The following is a 17,277-nucleotide window of genomic DNA, read 5'->3' on the forward strand; positions in this document are numbered from 1 at the left end:
ATCCAGGCGATCCTTAACTCTGGAAGGCTTGATGCCATGACCACTTCCCTGGGGAGCCTGGGAATCTGTTCCTGTGCCTGATCGCCTTCTCAGTGAAGAGCCTTTTCCTAATGTCCTAACTAAAATTCCCCTGAAGCAGCTTCCTTCCATCTCCTGTGTCCCCTGGGGACTGCACTTGCCCCCCTGCCCATGGTCCCTCTGTCGGTGACCAGCACTGACCGCTGCTTCTCATTAGAAGCGCCGTTTAATTACCGACGTGGGTCTCCTCCGCTGCTGGGGGAGCCGCGCGGCTCTGGCCGGGGTCCCGCCACCCGTCTCTGCCACCCCGCACCCCCTGGGCCGGCGGAGCCGGCGGCCACGCTCCGCCGTGTCGTTGGTGCAGGTCCCACTAGATGGCACGAGGACCGCGGGAATGGCCCCCGCTCGGGAATGTGCTCGCTCAGGGCCGGCCGGTGGCGATGCGGGACTGCGGCGGTGCCGGTGAACGGTGCCGAAGAGCCCCCTGAGAGACAGGAGGGGTCCTCCGACCCCCCCTGGGGAGCTGCCACTGCACATCTCACAAGGGACAGCCAAAACCAGGGGCTCTCCAGGCACATCTCTCTGATCCGTTTGGTGCCAGCGGGCTGGCAAGTGTGGCCGTAAGGTGGTGACACTTCCTTGCGACCCTGGGTTTCCACCCACGACAGCACCTCACCAAAAGCCCTCCCACTTGCCCCAAACCCAGTGCAGGGATGGAGGGCACCTGCAGCTCTGGGGCGGTGGGAAAATGGGTAAGCAGGGCTTTGTCTTGGCATTGGGAGATGTGCCAGCATGGAGGAAAGTGTGGGAAGTGAGTAAGTGAACCGATAACTTCGCTTTCCCCCCGCTCTCACTGAAGAAGGCAGACCCTGAGCAGAGCTCCTCAAGGTGACAAAACACTTTATCGGAGTTAAAGCAATGCAGCCGATGGAAAATAAATAGCCGGGACAAACTGCAGGGACTAAATCCATCTGTTGGGGGCGGCGACTCACCCCTTAGCCCCTGGTGCATCCCCATACACCGGGCTTCACCTGGAACTGCACCCGGGGTTTTGCCTCTCCTGATGCCTGAGATTTTGGAGCTGGGCATCTTGCTCTGCCTGCCAGGATGCAGAGCAGCATCGCAGCACGGCAAATCCGCCTGTGGTCACAGCAGGGTCCCCATCGGCTGTAGCTTGGAGAGTGTGCCAGCGAGGTACCATTTGCTGGTGCTGCCCATTCCAGGTCCCGTGGCAGGGGACCGGGCACCACCGGCAGCCTCACGGGATGACACACTGCCCATCTCTGCCGAGTGACGTATCCCTTTCTGGCTCCTTCCCGCTTCTGGGCAGTAAAGGAAGCCGCTGGGTATTGTTCTTTGTTCCATGCACAAAGAGCAGCCAGCGCTGCCGCGTTCCCCTTACTCCCGCCGGCGGCCCGGACAAAGCCCGTCCCGCCGGGGCTGTGTGCCCCCTCCTTCCAGCCCGCCGGGCACCGCGGTACCCCCGGCTCACATCTCGCCGCGTGGCGATGAGCTGTGCATGGCTCACCGCTCCGCCGGGTGACTTCGGCCATTCAGTAAGAAGTCTGGGGGTTTGGTGAGGTGCCAAGTGCCCCGACTTTCCCCCCGTGAGCCCTACCGTGGGAGAGTCGCATCCCAGCACTTCTCCCGTGCCCCTTCTCCCCATCTCGAGAGTTTGGGGTTTGCGGTGTGAGTCCCGCCGGCTGCCGGTGCCTGAGTACGCACCAGTGCCGGTACACGGACACATGCACCTTGTTCCGGTATCCGGTGGAGCTTGGAAAACAACCAGTTGGTGGTTGGCTCCTGGCAGCGGGAACACAGCACCCGTGGGGCGGGGTGGTCCCCGGGGAGCTGAGTCTGTTGGGGAGACTGGTGGGACACGCTGGTTCCCGGGGAGCCGAGCCCGTTGCTGGTGACCTTTTCCCGCCCTGCCACACTCCCCGAGGTCCCCTGGGACCACAGATTGGGAGCAAGCCTCCCACCACCCCAATGCCATGGTGCCAGGGTCGGTTCAACCCAGCTCCCGGCAGGAGGGGGAGCCAGTCCCTGTAACCTTCCCAAGGAGAAATGATGCCATTCAACTTCCTGGGCGCCTCACCTGGCAGGAGGCCAGTGCTCGGCTGCTGGAGGAGTTGTGCCGTCCTTTTTTTCCCCAGGAAAGGTGGCTTGGCTGCACCATGGTGCCTTCAGGCTCCAGAACCAGCCCTGGCCCCAGGGACAAAGCCGTGGAATTATTGCAAATTCTCCAAATTTTTGGGAAACAAGCAGCCGGGGAAAACACTAAATTTATTTAGAAATGGAAGTTTCAGGGCAGATCTTGGCTCCATTTTGGGACCTGCCTTTGGGACTTGGCTGCCGGGGAGCTGATGAGTCTGGTTCCTGCATCTCGTGGGACCATCCTCACCTGGTGCTTGTGCAGACACCCTCCGGGGACCAATTTTCCCCCAGATTCCCCTCACATCACTGGGAGTTTATTTGCAAAACCGAGCCTAAACAAATAATCCGGGATATTTATTGCTCTGCCTACAGTTGGGTTTTACAGCCCTGGCACCTGCTGAGTCGCTGTAATTGTTGACAGAGGAAACCCCGACGTGGGGTGGGGGGGACCCACCTCCCATCCGATGTATTTCCAAGAGGAAGGCCGAAGGAGGCGGAGCAGCAGCAGCGGGGAGCACGAGCACCCTCAGCCACTCACAGGCAGCCGTGATGATCCCCTGGGATCACCATCCTCCGAGATTCCCAAAGCTGCCCTGGCATTGCTCACCGGATTTGGATGAGAGATCTGCAGGTATCCCCTCCCACCAGCACTCATCTTCTTCCTCATCCTCCTCCCAGAGCAAGGCTGAGCCCTACTCGCAGTCACACCTCTGCTGGGAGCACCATGGGGCTCCAAAGGGGCTTCAAGGGGGGTCTGGGCACCCTGGGCTGTGGCTGGCACCGCTTGGCAGTGGGGCTGGCACAGCCCTTGGCTGCAGATGGTGCCAGGGCACCCCTGCCCACACTTGTCTCCCCTCGTCTGGCAGCAGACTGGTGGGACGTGCCCTCTCCTGCCGGAGTCTGCCCATCCCACCACTCTGCCAGCACGTTCCCGCCTGTCTGCCGCCAGCACTGGGCCTTGAGGAGCTTTTAGGAAGATTTAGGAGGTTTTGGAAGCTTTAAGGTTCTTTTGGAGCTTTCAGGGCTGTCAGAAAATTGAAGGGGTTTTAGGAACTTGGTGGCTTTTGGGGAACTTTTTGGGGTTTCAGGAACTTTTAAGGGGTTTAGAAACTTCTAAGGCTTTTAGGGACTTTAAGCATATTTAGGAACTTTTAGGGCTTTAGGAGCTTTTAGGGCTTGCAGGATCTTTTAGGCCTTGCAGGATCTTTAAGCATATTTAGGAGCTTTTAGGGGTTTAGGAACTATTGGAGCTTTTATGAATTTTCAGGACTTTTAGGAACTTAAAGGGATTTTAGGATCTTTTAGGGGTTTTAGGAACTTTTAAGGCTTTTAGGAGTTTTTTAAGCGGTTTAGGTGCTTTTAGGAACTTTAAGCATATTTAGGAGCTTTAAGAGGTTTAGGAGCTTTTAGGACTCTTGGGAAGTTTTATGGTTTTTAGGAATTCCCCACCTTGAGCAATAAGCGCTTATCAGGCTGAGGGAGTGCTGCCGCTGGCCTGTGCTCAAGGGCAAATGTCTCTTGCAAGGGACAACACAAGGATTTCCTCCCTCTCTGTGCTCAGCCAGCGTCTTTGAAGGCACAGCACGGCCTGTCGACTTACAGATAATCCCAGACAACATCAACAAGTGCAGGCGTTGACCTAAAAATAACTCCTGATAAAGTCAAGTGCGGACAAAAGGCTCTTTGTTCCATAAAAAGCAGAAAAAACTTCTTTTCTCACTGGCTCGAGGGATCTGCGCCTAATTCCCCTCTCCAGGAGAGCCCAATCCTGCAGGAGCCACTGCTAGGTTTAGCAGCGTTATTCCCAGGCGGTGGATTTATGGCATTTCCCGAAGGAGCCGGTCGGGATGACCCACGGTGGGAGGCTTGGCTCACCGCGATGCTCCCGCGGCTCCGCCTGCCATGAGCGTGCTTTTCAGAGCCGGCCCAGCTCCCCGAGGCGTGGGGACGGCCGGGCTTCAAAGGCGGCTGTGTTAGCCATGGTCGGCCTAGTTAGCCACGGTCCAGCCACGTGAGCTGCTTCCCATGGGAGCCTTGTCCCGAGGGAGCCGGGGAAACTCAGGGCTTGGAGCTGGAAATTAAACCGAGCCGGGGGGGCGATGCAAGCGTGCAGGATGCCCCCTGCTCCAGGGATCCCAGCGCAGCCAAGGCACCTCTGGTGACACAATCCTTGTGTTGTGATGGATCAAGGTCCAATCACCTTTTCTGCCGGAGAGGGAAGTTATTTCCACCCTTCCCCCTGCAGAAAGAAAAGTCTCATTCAAGCCACTGAAAAAAAATATCTGCAAGAGCAACTATTTACACAGGGCACTTCCCGGAGCCCTCCCCGCCACCCTCCTCTCTCCGCTCCCTGCGTCTCGGCTTTCTCCGGGCCCGGCTGCTTCCCAGAGCACACAAAGGGCTGGATGCAGGCGCTGCTTAGCAGCAGCTTTACCCACTCCCACAGCACCCATTGCTGCCTCGATGCTTCCAACCTCAGCTCCCACCGGGACCTGACGTCCAGGGCCAGGGTGCCCATCTCCAGCCTTGGGATGTGTGGCGGGAGCCCGGTGGTCGCATCCAGGCTCTACACCCCACATCCCAGCCCACCTGCTCTATGGGGTTCCATGGGGGAACCTTCCCCTGCACCCCCCACCTGGGGCCTGGGCTCCTTGCCAGCTCCTTGCCTCCCTCGCTCCCTGCGGGGAGCGGGACAGGGGTCACCGGGACACTGTGTCCCGGCTGCTTTCCCATTAATTGTTATTTTTTAATCCCATTGGCAGTCAGGCGTGCAGCCGCCTGGCTCCAGCTCCTCCAGCTCCGGCCTGCCGCTGGATGCTCGCCAGCCCGCAGCTGAAGGGCGGCGGGACACGGCACCCCCGGTTCTCCCCAGACGAGGTCCCCCAGCCCATCCTGGTGCCGGTGCCCGCCGGGAGGGGTGAAGCAGCACAGTTCTTCCAGCCCGATCATCCCAGCCTGGTGCTCCCAAGCTGAGCCGAGCCGAGCTGAGCCAAGCCGAGCAGGTGCTGTGACAGAGGGCGGTGGTCCCACAGCCCCCACAGAGAGCTAGGAGGGTCTCGGCCGAGCTGGGCTGTGAGGTGCTGAACTGAGCCGAGCCGAGCCCAGCCGGGCTGAGCCGAGCCGAACCGTGCCGTGCCGAGCAGAGTTGAGTCGAGTCGAGCCGAGTTGAGCCGTGCCGAGCCGTGCCGAACCGAACCGGGCTGAGCCGAACTGGGCAGGTGTCGTGACCGAGGGCGGTGACCCGCGGCCCCCGCACAGATCTCGGGGGGTCTCGGAGGGGTCGGTGCGAAGCCATCAGCCCCGGACCCGCCCCGCTGAGTCACCGCCCGCCGGGGGGGCCGGGGCGGGGCCGCTGGTACCGGGGCACCGCGCTGAGCTGAGCGGGATGCGAGGTACCGAGTGGTTTTGAGCCGAGCCGTGCCAGCAGAGCCGAGCGGTGCCGTGCCGAGCCGAACCGGGCTGTGAGGAGCCGGGCGGTGCCGAGCCGAGCCTGCCCCGAGCCCAGGTATGGGGGCAGCGGGGAGCGGCTGAGCCGGGGGAAGATCGGGGTGTCTCGTGTTCGCCGTGGGGGTCCCAGAGGCCGCGGTGAGGGGTGCTGGCCGGGCACGGGCGGGAGGGCACCGGCAATGGAGGGTACGGTGCCGTGCTCCGGGCGCGGGCAGAGCGGCGGGAGGCACCCGTGGGGTGGGGGATGAGCGGGGTGGGCTCAGCCAGCGCTGGGGCAGCTCAGCAGGGCTGGGGGGACACGGGGGCTCCGTGCGGCTGGTGGCACCGGGGTGCTCGGGCAGGGAGCAGCCTGGGTGGATGGAGCGGAGGGGTCTCCATGGGGATGCGGAGGCGCAGCGGCGGGTGTGCTGCCTCCGGCTGGGCATGGCCCGGGGTCTCTGCTCGTGGCCAAGGTGCTGCCAGTTGTTTGTGAAACCAACCTCCATCCCTGCTACGTGGGGCTCGCACTCGCCTGCCCCGCAGCCAAGCTGGATTCCCGGGCCGTGGAGCCACAAAGCCCCCTGAGCTGTCCGGGACCGGCTGTTCCTGGCTGCTGCCGACGGCAGGGCTGAGCCCCACGAAGCCCCGGCCGCCGGCCCGGAGTGTGGCCATTGCTTCCCACCCTGTGGGAACCACCAGCACACCCCATTCTTTCCCCTCCTCCCTCCCGGTGGAGGGTGTAGCATCCCGTGGGACTGCTGGCGTGCCTCGACAGAGTGAGCTCCCTACCCTAAAATGCCTGTTGGGGGGATTCCTCCTGCAGCATCCCAGCTTGCTGTTGCCGGTCCCGGCATGCTGCTGTGGGATATGAAATGTGGGATGCTTGGGGTGATCCTTGCCCACTGCCTGAGCTGCCCCTCCAGAGGGACCAGCAAAACCCAGCGAGGCCAGCTGGAGAATTGAAATGAAGTCTCCTGGAATAACCTCCTGGCAGCAAGTCCGAATGGCTGTTGGGGAGGGAAGGCAGCCAAAGCTCGTTTCATGGTCTGAGGACTGCAGTAACCCCCCTCCAAGCTCCACCGCCAGCAGGGAGCCAGGAGTGTTTCGGAGCTGGGGGGGGCAAATCCTTTGAGCTTGAGACTGCAGCCAGAGTGGGGTTTGCCGTGCCTCTTGCTGGGTTCACAGCTCCCATGTGAATTAAGCCAAGGACTAAAAATGCTGCATACTTGGTTCCAGTCCAACTTTTAATCCCACGGCCTGGGGGCTGCTATTCGTGGAGTAACAGGTTTACCAGCAACTGCGTGTTGCCTGAATGAAGATCCCTGGGCATAGCCATCCTGCACCTTGTGGTGGCACCCGTGGGTGTCACAGGGACAGTGTTGTGGGGTTTTCAGGCAGCAGGCTGGGTGACTCCCGGCGTGCCAGTGTCTGCATGGGACCAGCTGGGTGCAGCCTGTCAACGCCTGTTTTTTAGGAGGGCTCCGACGCGCCAAATCCTTTCCCATCAGCTCACCCAACAGCTGGGGTTTGGCAGGAATCCCGGGGGCCTGCGGTCTCTTACCTGACTCCTTGGGTGCTGCAGACTTTGCCCTCACCAAGCTCCAGGATAAGTACTTTCTGTGCCAAATACCTGGGAGCTTGATATAGGGTGGTCCTGAGCTGCTCCGCACTGCCCAGTACCTCCTTTTCCCTGGCACCCGTGGCACAGGAAGGCAATAGGTTCCTCACTCATGTGAAGGGGGACAAGACCCAGGAGGGGACGGGGTGTTTTGGAAGCCCAGGGGCTTTAAAACCCAGGGGGCTGGTTTGGGTGAAGGGAAGGTAGAGCTTATCTGCAAGAGGAGACCAGGGGGTTGCTCCCAAAGAAGGCTGAGTGGTGGGAGCGTGCCAGAGGACAGTTGTCTGTATCCCCTGTGGCCAGCAAGGTGCCACGGGGTACTGGGGCAGGACACCCTGCACAGCTTTGCTCCTGTGTCACAGCAGCCCTCAGACCACCACAGGGGTACCTGGTCCTTCGCAGAACATGTGTTGCTGCCGCTGAAGCCGCAGGCTTTGCATACCACTGAGTGGGTGCTCTGTTACCCTGGCATGGGAGGAAGCACTGGGTTAGTTTGCTGTGAAATTTGTGTTTGTGGTGGCTTTTAGGAAATGGAAACTTTTTAAAATTTTTGAATGTTAAGACCCAGCTTTAAGCAAATGCTCCGTCTCAAGAGCCCCGGGCACTGGCAGGTGCCTGTGCCAGCCTCCCATCGGTTCTCCCCACGTCTGTGTGGGAAGGGCCGGCTGCCAGTGGCTGGCAAAGGACAGATCTGGCAGGGAGTTGTGCTGCTCCCATGGGAATCTTCATCAGGTCTGGTTTCGTCCTGCTGGCAAGACTCATCTTGAAAGTGCTGGGTGTTCTGTGCAACACCACAGGGAAAAGCCGAACTGCTGCGCCCCATCCCGCGGCACGGGCTGGCACCGCGGCACTGCCGCAGCTGCCCCGCGGCTCCTCGGGCAGTAACAACCGCGCCGGGTCGGCCCCTGCCACCCGCCGGTGACGGGAATCACATGCCAATGCCATGAATAACGGGGGGGACGGCCCCTGCGGCCACACACCACTGGCCAAGGACAAGGGCACTTTGTGAAGCTCCCAGATAACCAACACTGAGGCATCCCCTTTGCAGAGGGACCCCGATGGGGTCCCCACCTCCTCAGGCAGGTCCAACTGTAGGGCACATTGTCTATGGTGGGCTGGTTGTGCAAAGCTGTTCTGCATCTCCCTGAGCCTGTCCTGGCTTGCCTCTCTGTGCCACAGTTTACTCATCTTGTTCCCGAGTCCCTGCTGGGTAATAGGCTGAGGTGACGAACTGCAGGCTCATCTCAAGGAGCGTCACTTTCCTGACGGACCTGGAAGGAAAACAGATAAAAGCCCTGGATCTCCCTGTTTCCGGTGTTTGTTTGAGAAGTCAGAGCATCTTCCCTTCTCCTTGGAAAACAATGTCATATCCAAAGCCACGTGCCACCTCTAAAAGCTTAAATACCTACTGCCAAGTCATCCAGAGAGCAGTAAGGTAGTAGTAAACACCAGGGGGTTTTGGTGGGTGTTTTGGTTTTTTCTTCCCCCCTATTTACCTACAGGTTTAGAGGCCTCAATATAATTCCTTGACCTTTCTTTCCAAGACTAGCATGTACTTTTAATGGTGATGTGAGGATATGACCTGGTGCCCGGGGCTGAGCCTCCCTCTGTGCTGGCAGTGAGGAAGCCTGCTTCCTGGCTACATCATCTGGCGTTTGTACATCATCCAGCTGATTCTGGGGCCAAACCAGAAATTTTTCTCCTCTGCCACATGGGAATGGGAAGATGACAAGGCAGGATTCATCCCTGACGTGAAATTTGTTCATCCGGCTACCTTTGCTACTGCTTGTCACCAGCATGGATGGAAGCCGTGTTTTCCCGCTGCAAAACCATTTTCGGGGGATTTTCTCTCGCTATTGTTCAGCTCAGGAAACAGCAATTGGCGTCAGGTCGAGCAGGACCATATAGGGCTCCAAGGGGAAATACCAGCTCTCCCACCCACTTTCCCACAGGGATTTCTGGTCCCAGTTGAGTAACGGCTGAAAGGGACTGATCCTCTCCTCCCACCATCCCAATACAGTCTTAAAGATGCCAGCACGGTGGGATGGGCTGAAGCCTCACTGGGATTCAGCATTCCCCATCCTGAGGGGATGCTTTCCTGGCAAGCTGGCTCGCTGCCACCACAACATGGTTGGCATTCATGTGCCTCTCTATTGCTTTTAAGTGATCCAGGTGTTTTCCATTGCCAGTGGCATTTTGCCACCCCCGATCCGTGTTTTTTGGATATATGTGCATGATTCCCACGTGTGTGGTAAAGTGCTGGGATGCCAGCCCCATCCAAATCCATTTACTGCTGCCAAGTCGTGTCTGTGCCATACCCTCCAAGCCCACACTGGGGAACCTCATTAGCATCACTCAGTTACAGCCATGGCAGCAGGTTAATTAACAACCCAAAGCCCCCATCTGCTGGTGATAAACTACTTCAAGGAGCAGATGGGGAGGGACAGTGGGCTGTACACTGGTGCAGGGTAAGCCCTGGATCTGTGCTGGCTAGAGAAACTTCCAGACGAAGCCTGTGCTGGTGGGAGAAACCTGCTAATGAGTTTTCAAGCAAGTGATTTTCTTGTCACCTTCCCATCTGATGACCCTTGGGCACCTGGGAGAGATCAGGAGCCTTTGCAGGTGATGCTGGTTGGGGCCCCAGCACCCACTCAAACAAAAGAGCACTCAACCACGCGGTGGGTTCTGAGAGGACGTTTGAGGGCAGTGCAGGAGTGGGGTGCAGGAGTGGGGTGCAGCAGTGGCAGACAGAATGTCAGCTTCACTTTGTGCATTGGCAAGTGTTTAGCTGGACCAGCTGGTCCGGAAGCCCCCCACTGATGCTGTCCCACCCTGAGGGGCAGCGTGATCCCATCGTAGAGGTGACACTTGGTACCTCCCAGCAGCGCTGGAGATGGAGTCTGTGGCCTGGGGCAGGCGGAAAGTGCGATGAGAAAGGCTGTGGGTGCGAGGACTGTGGCTGGGTGAGTGCAGGGGTGTGACAGCACCCAAGGGTGCTCAGCACTGGCCTGGGTGTAGGTCACTAAAGACAAAGAAAAGGGCAATGGTGGTGAAAAGTGCTGGGTGAAGGGATGGGCAAAGGGGCTGCAGAGAATGTGGCCTGGCTGGTCATGAGGGGCAGAAGGAATTTGGGCAGCCATGGGTGCTGTGTTGGCCTCACCAGGATGTGCCTGGGAGAGCCTGGTTCTGTCAGATTGAAATGATGGATCAGTCTGCAGCATCTCTGGCTCCTCAGTTAATCCGCAGGAGCTTAAAGCACATGAGAAAATAATTTTAGGGCTGGCAAATTAGGAAGCCACAGTTTCCTTCTGTTCCTATCGTTCGTGATAAGAAGCCAACGCCTGAACTGAGATGTGGAGCTGTGAGCGGAAGAGGGGACCCCTCCCATGCGGAATCGTTGGCCTGTGCTGGGGTGGGGGGGCACCCTCTCTGTGCCAAGAGCTCGGGAGTTTCCTGCCATCCTTCCAGCCCACAGCCAGGTGGGATGCCTGGTGCTCCTGGCTCCTCCTGGTGGCCGAGGCAGCATGGAGCTGGCTGGGATGTCAGACGGTGTCCCGCCTGCACAGCCTTTGCTCCCCATTCCTGACCCCATGGCATGGGGGATACCCAAATACTCATGTGGCCCCTCTCTTTTGTGCCCTTTCAGGCTCTGCTGTCACCTTGAAGGCCAAGCCAAAGCAGAAAGCTGCCCGGGATGAAGGTCCTCCTTTTGCTCCTTCTCTCCCCCCTCCAAGGTAGACTGCCCCAACTGTGTCCTGCTTTGGGATGGTGAGCTGGGTTTGGGCTGCTGGAAGTAACAGGCAGCCCCAAAAAATCAGCTGAAGGGCACCAAGGGGTATTTGCAGCTGTGGCTTCCACAGAGGTAAAACATGTCATGGGCTGATGAGGCTCTGATGGGTCTCTTGGGCAGGATTTGTCCTTTCCCGGGAAAGGAGATGGTCTCTGTCCTTCCCTTCTGGGGATGGAGAGGTCCTCTGTCAGTCTCTGTCAGTATGAGTGGTGGCACATGGGAGAGGGTGCCCCTGAAAGACAGGAGTCCTGTTGCCCATGGGGCCCTGGCAGATCCTCACAGTGTGGCTGTGACATCAGGGAGGTGGCTGATGTTGTGCAGCTGGTCCAGGACAGGCTTGGGATGACTGGGGTGGAGAACTCGGTGTGCCACATGTGACAGCTGCTGTGGGGATGCAGTGTTTGCTGGGGGTGGCTTAACCAGAGTCTCTGTGTGCTTGTGCAACCCAGGGGTGGGAGCCAGTGGCCACAAGGAAGAGGATTTCCACTTCTGCGGGGACCGAAACCAGACCCAGAGCAGCTCTGTCATTTACGAGCATGGCCCCGCCACCATCTCCATCGAGAACACGGCCCAGGCACTGATAATAAGGAGGCCCTTTTTGCCAAACAGGAGAAACTCTTACTACAAGTACAGCTTGCCCCCCACCTTGGGCAGGTACCGCTTCTGTGTCTACTGGTTCAAGGCCAACAGGACCCTGCGGCTGGTGTATGGGAAGCAGAGCATCCTCCTGGGTGGGGACCCATCCAGCAGCATCACCAAGGGACAGGAGAGTCAGAAGACTGAGAGAACCAGCGTGATCATCTTCAATGTGTCCTACATCTCAAAGGATGGGAAGAACACCTCCCTTGATGCTAGAGCTGCATACTTTTTCCCTGGTAAAGGCAATTCAATGTTATTTTAAGGAAATGAAAGGTTTGTTTTATCCCCAGCCCATTCTGTAGCCATCAGCAGAGCACTAGTGGTGTCTCAGTATATGGTTTAGCCTGGTGACGTGAAGACAGCTGAAGGGTGATGGAAGGGGATGTAGGTTTGCTTGAAGCAGCCCAAAAATAGGCTTGGTACCTGGGATCCCTAAAGATGGAGGTGGAGATTTGCTCCCTAAAATCCTGGGAAACTGTGGGCTTTGCAGTGGCCTCTCAGGGTTCTGTCTCCACCAACCTAGTCCCAGTGGACTCGATGGGACCCAAGCTGTGAGTGGCAGGAAAGCTCTCTGGGTCACGGTCAGCTTCCCCAGCTTGGGGCCAGCTTGAAGCCGTCTGCTTTCTGCTCCCCCCAGGGCTGTGCCCACTTGGTTTTGGGCATGAGGAAGCCAGTTCTGCCAATGTATTTCACGGCATTTCCTTTCCATCAGCCTCTCCAGAGAGCATGCCCGTCTGGGAGCAAGATGTGGAGGACCAGCTCACTGCCTTGGACAGTCTCCTTGCCCAGCCCCTGGCACCAGCCACGGGAGCCATGGAGCAGCAGACGCTCCGGCGGTGAGTTCCCAGCTCGCACCGTTCCTGCTGCTGCCAATGTGTGTCCACTGCATCCTGCTCACTGCACCCCTTCCCTGATAGCAAACTCGGGGAGCTGGAGAAGACTCTGGCCAAGGTGGAGCTGGAAGGGCAGAACCAGACTTTCGGGAAGGCCACTGTGCACGCGACCGTCCTAAGAGTCCAGCCCACTCAGGATCCTCGGCACCTGGCCTTTGCTTCCCAGAGAGAGGTGGGTCCTGGAAAGCCTGCTCTGGTGCTCTTGGCCTGTTGCCTCACCTCCCAAACTCCCTCCTGACGAGTCTTTCCTTGCAGGAGGGTGGAGAGGTCCATGGGTTCACGGTGGACTTGCCAAGCAGCCTGTTCATGATGGTGAAGGAGAGGGAAGACGTGGAGCACAGGGTGCTCCTCATGGACATCAACAACCAAACCATGTTCCAGGTAACGCCCACACACATGGCACGGTGGGGTGCCTGTGGTGTAGGGCAGCAGGGATGGCACCCAGGCCAAGGTGCCAGTGCTGGCTCGGAGAAGATGCTTCAAAGATGAACTTGCCCAAGAAGCTTGATGGGGAAAGAGTCCTGGGACCTCCTTCTTGGGGATTCTCACATCCAGCAGCTCTCCCTTCCCACACTGCCACTGCCTCCTCTTTTTCTCCAACAGGATGAAAATAGCAGCCACATCCTGGGTGACAGGGTAGTCAGCATCTCCCTGGTGGACACGGTGGTAGCCAACCTCTCCGAGCCAGTGGTCCTCACTTTTTACCATGACCAGCTGCCGGTAGGTGGGGACACGGCCTTGTTGAACCTGATCCCTCCAGGAATGGAGGGACAAAAAGGGCTCAGGCACTGCCAGCTTAGAGAGTGGGCACAATCCAGCAGGTCCATGCCCTTGGCCTGCCTGTGCAGGGTCTGCTGTGTCTTTTGGGGCTGCCTCATGATCACAGCTTCACTGTGTGCATTGAGGGTACACTGCCTCCACCTGTCCAGGAGATGCTGCACGGCAGGTGTGTCACCTCCAGCACAGTCTCCAAGGCTGGGAAACACTCTCAGTTAACAATCCTTTGGCTCATTCATGGCCCTATCAGGTGCCTGCTCAAAGCTGAACCCCTTGTTTGGAAAAGGGGACCTGGAAGGAGGTATCTGCTCCATCAGGTGCCTAGAGCCTTCTCATATTATAGGGGTTGGTTTGTCTCCTGAGATCATCTTGCCTCCTGCCCCATGTTCTCCCCTATCATATGTGCTGGCAACAAACCCACAGCTGCATCCTGACCAAGGCCCATGGTTTTGTCATTGCAGAGGAACCTGACCCCACTGTGTGTCTTCTGGCAGGAGGACATCACTGGTGAGTGGCCCTGCCCTTGGGTGTGAAGCCAGGCACTGCCTTTGCCCCTTTTGCAAGGTACCTCAGCCCCCCTGGTAAGAGTGCAGGTTGCTTTGCACCTCCCTTCCTTGCTCCAGCTCCACAAACCATTCGCACAGGGTTGATGTCAGGTTTTTCCCTCCATAGCTAACCTAAGTGCTTTCCCCTTCCCTAGGAATGGGTTCTGGTGCTGACTGGGCTATCTGAGTCTGTCTGCATGGCCTGGGACAAGCTGGGACCCCTCATTCTTGTCCTGCTTCTTTCCTTGCCCTAAACATCCGTGAATCCGAGGCAGATGTTCCTGCTGTTCACTAGACATTCTCTATTTCTCCTGCACAGCTGCTTCTGGGAGCTGGGACAGCTATGGTTGTGCAACAGTGACAGGGAGCAGCCAGACCGAGTGCAGGTGCAACCACCTCACCTACTTTGCCGTGCTGATGGTGGGTAGCACCTTCCCACAGCTCTCTACATTGTTCCCACTGGCTGTTCTTCCTCACCGTCTCTCCTTCCTCCTTCTCCTCAGGTATCCTCCCCAGAGATCACCCACGTGCACAGGCATTACCTGAGTATCATAACCTACATCGGCTGCCTGATCTCAGCTTTGGCATCCGTTTGCACCATCGTCTTCCTCTACTTCAGGTACGGTCTGATGGTTCACCCCACGCTCCCTGTCTGTGTCCTGTCCCCTGCCATGAACCCCTGTCGGGGCACAAGCTCTCCAAGTGCAGCTGATGGCCTGGCTAGAAGCATGATGAAGGAGCCAGGCTTGAAGGAAGCAGAGTTCTCCTCTCCAGAAACCGCCCCCTTGGTCAGGCCTCTTGCAGGGTGCTCAAAAACACCTCTCTTTTCAATGATTTTGGAAAATCTGCTTGGTTGTTGTTATGGACCCAGCAAGCAGAAGCCTGCAAAGATCTTTCCAAGGACCCATGTGAAGCTGTGAGGTGTTATGGGGCACCAAGGGCCGGGCCAGGCATGGTGATGAGGTCTGCACCCTTCTATTCTCCAGAAGCAAACAGCGAGACCAGATCACGAGCATGCACATCCACATGAACCTGCTGGGTGCCATCTTCCTCCTGGATATGACCTTCCTCATCTCTGAGCACTTGGCTTCCAGCAGCAGTGAGGCAGTCTGCAGAGCTGGGGGGCTGTTTCTGCACTTCTCCCTTCTCAGCTGCCTCACCTGGATGGGCATCGAGGGCTACAACCTCTACCGGCTTGTGATCGAAGTCTTCAATGCCTACCATGACCACTTCCTCCTCAAGCTCTGCCTGGTGGGCTGGGGTGAGCATAGGGGAGGAAGAGACACCCCGAGGGCACAGGGTGGAGGGGCACTTGGGTATGGAATGTCTGGATGGGGATGGAGACATAGCTGTGTGGGAGCAGATGTCTGAAAGCAGAGGGGTGGAGCAGGGGACTCAATGGCTGAGAGCAGAAGCTGGTGCTAGAGCAAGGGTGTCACCCAGCAAGAGAGATGTGAGAGCCACCACTTGGGGTCTTTAAATAGTAATGGGATCCTCTCTTTCTGAAAAAAACACCCAGGGCAGCCCAGAGAGGTGGGCTGGATGCAGGAAGCACCCACACATCTCTGCCATGCTTTGGACAGGAAACTGTGGGAGGAAGATCTCATGACCTTCTGTGGGCTAAAGTTCCACATCCTTGAGAGACCCCTGGTTGGGGTCAGCACAGCACAGCCCACTCCCAGGCCAGGGCTTAAGCCAGGCATCTTTGTTGCCTGCTCTACCCTCAGTGCCCTGTTGGGAAGGAGGATGTTGGTTTGTATTCTACACAGGGAGAAAGGGGCAACAAGTCCTCCCAGAAGGTCCAAAAGCCAGGGACTAGGGCAGCCACTTCACTCTTCTCTTGCCACCCAGGATTCCCCTTCCTCTGTGTGTCGCTGATCTTCCTGGCTAACTGGACAAACTACGGCCCCTTCTCTGTTCCCATCTATGAATCCATCGATGGCAAATCCACCAACGCAACCATGTAAGTCCTGGAAAATGCCTTGCCTGGTTTCTGGTCATAGGTAAAGTCAACTGGCTGAACCTTCACTGTGTCCTGCAGACTTCCCTTGGCCCCCTTGTGGCTTTTCTTGGGCTTTGTGCCAAGGTGTGGTGGGGGATCCCCCCACCCTGGGCACTGGGTTGGCACCATACCTTTGTGCTTCCCCCAGACTCTCCCAGCTCATGTCCCTGTGTGATGACACAGTGTAACCCTCTGCCCTTTCTCCTCCCTCCAGCTGCTGGATCACCAGCCCCCTGATCCATAACATCGTGAACCTGGGTTTCTTCAGCCTGGTGTTCCTCTTTAACTCGGTCATGCTGGGGGCCATGGTCCGGGAGATCCTCCGGCAGAACAAGAAAGGCCACAAGCTCAAGCACGTCCTGGCCCTCTTTGGGCTGAGCATCCTGCTGGGCATTCCCTGGGCACTGATCTTCTTCTCCTTCACCTCTGGTGTCTTCTGCCTTGTCTCCCTCTACATCTTCACCATCATCAACTCCCTCCAAGGTGAGCCTGAGACACTGGGCTCTTCCGAAGGGCACTGGGGTTTTCATGGGATATTGGTGGGGTGGCGATGAGGTGTGGGAGGAGCCCAGGCAGGCTGGCTGGCTCGCTCTCAGCTGCTGTTGGTGCCTTGTGGGGGTTCACCCACCCTTCCTCTCCCCTCTCGCAGGCTTCCTCATCTTCCTCTGGTACTGGACCATGGTGCTGCAGGCGAGGAAGTCCCCTGACTCGCAGTGCAGCTCCGACAGCGTCAAGCTGCAGCCCAACAGCAGCCACGTTGGCTGAGCCCCGTGGTGGCCGTGCTGTGCCGGGGCTCCCTGCGCCGAGGACGGCCACGGGAAGGACTGACTCCACCTGCTTTGCTACTGCACCCGCCCCGTAGGGCTGTGAGGAGCCCAGGGACCTGCAGCGGGACCAGCCGCCCCTTGCCTCTGCCAGCCCCCTCCCCAATTTTCCCACCCACCGCATCCTGACTGGCTTGGCATCTTTGGGGCAGAAAGGAGGGAGGGATATTCACTTGGGCAGTGGGGGCTGCAAAAAGTGGAAAGGGCCTCCAGACATCCTCTCCCATGCCCTGAGGCCAGGGATGATGGCTGGGAAAGGCCCCATCTTCAGCCCTTGCTGGTGGTCACCATGAGGGTCCTTCCCCAGGGAAGACAGAATGACTCTGCCCCTGCCACACCCTCTGGCAGCTGGAATAATCTATTTTTGTTATTTTGTTGAATGTCTATTTTTGGATGGTGTAGGAGTTTAGTGAGCATGCCTGCACACTGGACTTGTGCCCATTAAAGTTGTTCCTCTCACAGTGTGGCTTGCTGGGGTCTCTGCCTGGTGTGTTGGTGGGCTCTCCAATGGGATCTGTCCCTCAGCTGGGGTTGTCCTGTTCCCAAGGCAGGACTTGGCATTTCAGCCTGTAGGATCCTTCTGAACTG

The 17,277-nt window shown here is 58.1% G+C and overlaps 1 protein-coding gene across 4 annotated transcripts; it reads left to right on the top strand.

Annotated features, from left to right (window-relative positions):
• Positions 1–5,158: 5,158 nt before the first annotated feature.
• Positions 5,159–17,150, top strand: LOC116793520 (adhesion G-protein coupled receptor G1-like). Of its 4 annotated transcripts, XM_032701423.1 has the most exons (15): positions 5,435–5,601; positions 5,642–5,680; positions 10,866–10,953; positions 11,459–11,884; positions 12,286–12,484; positions 12,566–12,713; positions 12,797–12,922; positions 13,145–13,261; positions 13,780–13,825; positions 14,183–14,283; positions 14,367–14,482; positions 14,850–15,124; positions 15,715–15,826; positions 16,080–16,348; positions 16,515–17,150. In XM_032701423.1, exons 3-15 carry the CDS (start codon positions 10,914–10,916, stop codon positions 16,628–16,630), a joined length of 2,091 nt encoding a protein of 696 aa, XP_032557314.1. In that variant the 5' UTR covers positions 5,435–5,601; positions 5,642–5,680; positions 10,866–10,913; the 3' UTR covers positions 16,631–17,150. The 4 variants fall into 4 exon arrangements, with proteins under 4 accessions (XP_032557315.1, XP_032557314.1, XP_032557313.1 ...); XM_032701424.1 differs by lacking the exons at positions 5,435–5,601; positions 5,642–5,680 and adding an exon at positions 5,159–5,177; XM_032701422.1 differs by having other exon boundaries at positions 5,435–5,680.
• Positions 17,151–17,277: the final 127 nt, after the last annotated feature.

Source organism: Chiroxiphia lanceolata, chromosome 13, assembly GCF_009829145.1.
Source record: "Chiroxiphia lanceolata isolate bChiLan1 chromosome 13, bChiLan1.pri, whole genome shotgun sequence".
Classification (NCBI taxonomy): Eukaryota; Metazoa; Chordata; class Aves; order Passeriformes; family Pipridae; genus Chiroxiphia; species Chiroxiphia lanceolata.